The 4,019-nt window shown below is 33.0% G+C and overlaps 1 protein-coding gene across 1 annotated transcript; it reads right to left on the minus strand.

The window, feature by feature from the left end:
- Positions 1–2,908: 2,908 nt before the first annotated feature.
- LOC119595707 lies at positions 2,909–3,911 on the minus strand. The gene is made up of 3 exons (XM_037944819.1): positions 3,843–3,911; positions 3,561–3,707; positions 2,909–3,392 (listed from the first exon to the last, which is right to left on the minus strand). Exons 1-3 carry the CDS (start codon positions 3,882–3,884, stop codon positions 3,015–3,017), a joined length of 567 nt encoding a protein of 188 aa, XP_037800747.1. The 5' UTR covers positions 3,885–3,911; the 3' UTR covers positions 2,909–3,014.
- Positions 3,912–4,019: the final 108 nt, after the last annotated feature.

Raw genomic sequence — 4,019 nt, forward strand, 5'->3', positions numbered from 1 at the left:
ACACGTGGTTTTTAACACTGATTTTAAATTAAGTGGTTTTAAATGAGAGATGATCGAGTCTATATGTAAATGTGCAAAGTAATTTCTATAAATATTCACATGTACACACGTATATTTTCACGTAACTACATTTGTGTTAGCTCACACAAACGCGTACAAAGCCTTACATAATTATCCTCATTCACATGCACAAATACACACATACGTGCACACATATACGTATGCATATATATATATATATATATATATATATATATATATATATATATATATATAATATTCACACACACACACACACACACACACACACACACACACACACACACACACATGCACGCACGTGCACACATACATACACTCATACAAACATGCACATTTATACGTACACACAGACTTACAGACTTACGCACAAACAACACGAACACATACACGTACACGTACTCATAATCCGAATACATAATACGCATACATACATACACGCGCACAAACACGCATGCAAACACATCCGAACACAAACACACATACATATACTCATATACATATATACACATACACATGCACATGCACACATATGAATTCATACCCATGTTTCCATTTCTGACCAATTGCCTTGGCCAAATAAGAGAGTAGTGAGACAAGGCGGAATGACCCGCAAAGTTTCGGTAGCTTAATTCTACTGGAGGCTCATATTTACAGCTTAGCTAAGCGTCCATTGATACATACTTACATATATACACATGGTGTATATTTGTATACAGTCACATAGTACATATAAACATCTACAAACACATGTATGTTTGTGCGTCATATTCCATAACGTGATGATGACGACGTTCCGATAATGAAAATAGGGAAAAGAAGTACATCATATATTTACATTTAAATTTACATTTTATTTAAAATTCTCAATATAAACCGTATGTGCACCTGTCTGTGGATGAAATGAGAGAGAAAGAATACATACATATCATACAGACACACACACACATGCATCGTATATGTATATCTATATATACATATACACAAACACATATACATATGTTTCTGTGTTTTCAGGTAAGGTGTGTTTATCCCCTTTCTAGGGTCGAGAAAAAGTAGCTTACTAGTTTCAACATGGTCAGAGTTCAGTCTGACAAGATAATTATACAAGTAAATAGATAGATAGATTATATTTTCATAAATAAAAGTAAAATCTACGATGAGTATAGATTATATATAAGAAAATCATTAACCAAAATTAATAGTATCAAAAGTGGAGATACAGAATCTTCAGTTCGTCATTGCATTTATAGAATAACGTAGTTCTGAAGATATAAAGTTGAAAGATATTACTGTTTATGTATATATGAACATATACGCATAAAATATACATACCCATCCGCCCAGTACTTAATATCATCTGTGATATTCGTTTCAATTACTTTAATTAATTTCCATAATTCTATAACTAAGATTTCTGTATAGTATTAAGATTTATAGGTATTCATATATAATCCTTATTCATACTTTCATTTATAATCCTTATTCGTGCTTTCATTTATATTCCGCGCATGCGCGTGAGGGGTTCGCGTGGTTATGTCATTCGCGACAGCAACCCAGCTACCTGGAGCACCTAATTTAGGGGTAAACCACCTCGCAAGCTACCCTGGGCTTGTAGCAATATATATATATATATATATATATATATATATATATATATATATATATATATATATATTTATATATTAATATGTTATATATATACATAAATGCATACATACATATATATATATATATATATATATATATATATATATATATATATATATATATATATATATATATATATATATGCTACACACACACACACACACACACACACACACACACACACACACACACACACACACAATACACACACACACATATATATATGTATATATCATATCATACATACATGTGTATATATATATATACAGACACACACACAAAATATAATAATATATATATATATATATATATATAATATTATATATATACATATATATATATATATATATATATATATATATATATATATATATATATATATATATATAGTATATATACATAAATATATATATATATATATATATATATATATATATACATATATTATATATTATATATATATATATATATATATATATATATATATACACAAACACATACACATATATATACTTTCAAAGGAAAACCATATTGCATTTTGCGTAAACGTTTTGTAATATTTGGTGCTCAAATTATATTGTTCTTTCAAAGAAATTTGTTTACACTTTATTCTCTATTAGGACAAATTTACTTATCTTTGAAATGATAATACCCAATACTTTTATTTTAGTGGTTTTCTGATATAGAATTTATGGCCAAACTGAAGCATATTGTTTATAGCCGCGTAAGATGACTATGGGTGACACTACTATCAGTCAGTATTGTTATTCCGGAGCGACAGACCTTTTTATTTTTTGTTTGGTTCACCAGCGAGAAGTCATTGGTTTCTGTTTATCGTGCAAAAGATTCTACTCTACTGTAACGGCATTTGAACACAAAGAGTTAAAGGGTTTACTTTTATCTTATCTATAACTCATTTCTTGTGTTCTTTCCTTTATATTGTTTTGCTGGTAGGCAAGATAACTTCCGTTTACCTTGGGTGAATTTGATCCTTTGTTGTGTGTATGTGTATGTGTGTGTGCGTGAGGATGTATTGTATATGTTCGTATTGTAAGTATTATGTATGTTGTGTATAGCATGAAACAATAAGAATGACGAATGAAAATCAACAAAACGGTATAACAAGGAAATACGTTCGTTATCAATTCATTGTGCAGCGTGCGCACTTATATGTCTATATACACCAAAGTTTCTATATGAAAGGTACATAGAAAACACGTTGAAATGCAGCAGTTTTTAATCAAGAGTGTGCATCTTCGAGATAGGTAAAAGAGACTTCTTTTTGCGTAAATTACAAGGTCAACATTGTCCCTTAAACAATTATTTTAGCCAAAGAAAAGCCAGCCGAAGGTTATGGTGCCACCAGTGGGGAGCGTGAGCGTGGTGGTAAAGCAGGTGGGAATGAAACACAATAGGACGCAGCGGGTGAAAGTCACGCTCACTTGACGACGGTCTTGCACACTCTCATTCTGTTCTTCACTCACCAGTTTGTAAACGGGAAGGTCGCCACAGAAGTTGGCAAGATCCGAACCGATCTCCTCCTCAGGATTGTCGAGGGAAACAGCGGAAACTCTGACGTCAGACTCAACCCTCATGCCATCGTCTTGATGGCCTTTGATGAAGGCTACTTGTTGCTCGAAAGATTTAACGAGTCGCCTCACGTAACACGCCTCCTGCGATACCACTCGGGATGCTGCTAGACCCTACGAAATACATTAACTTTTAGGCATTTATCATGAAATGTGTCTATAAATGTACAGAAGAACTTCTAATGCATAATCAATTCAGCAAAATCAACAACGAAAAACAGAGATAAAAAATGTATTTCGGTGCATCGTGTACTCAGTGATAACCTGACAAGTAATATTTACCACGCTATAATCCTCCAGAGTCTCCACATCATCGAAGTCATCGGATTCAGGCATGTGAAAATGAACCTTCATGGCAAGGCGGTCTACGTCCACCTTCATGCATTTGATTTCAGCAACGCTACGTCCCTTGTAACATACTTGGTAATCCTAACAAAAGAAACGGCCGTGTTTTTTAATAATGATATTTCACATGAGAAATAAGGTTTTCAATGATCATCTAGGTATCTCACCTGCAATGCATGTAGTAAAAAAGCAAGAAGCATGTCAACAGTGTGTCCGTACCTGAACCTCAGCCAGGGAAAAGCCTAAGAGGCAGGACAGCATCAGCCAACATGGTGTGATCTAGAGAGAAAATGGACTAATCAGGTGATAGGAAGCTAACAAATCATGAAATATATGAATATCTCACTTACTGAAAATATGCAGGTAAACGAACTGAAAAACAGCACGCCATAGTCA

Source organism: Penaeus monodon, chromosome 36, assembly GCF_015228065.2.
Source record: "Penaeus monodon isolate SGIC_2016 chromosome 36, NSTDA_Pmon_1, whole genome shotgun sequence".
NCBI lineage: Eukaryota > Metazoa > Arthropoda > Malacostraca > Decapoda > Penaeidae > Penaeus > Penaeus monodon.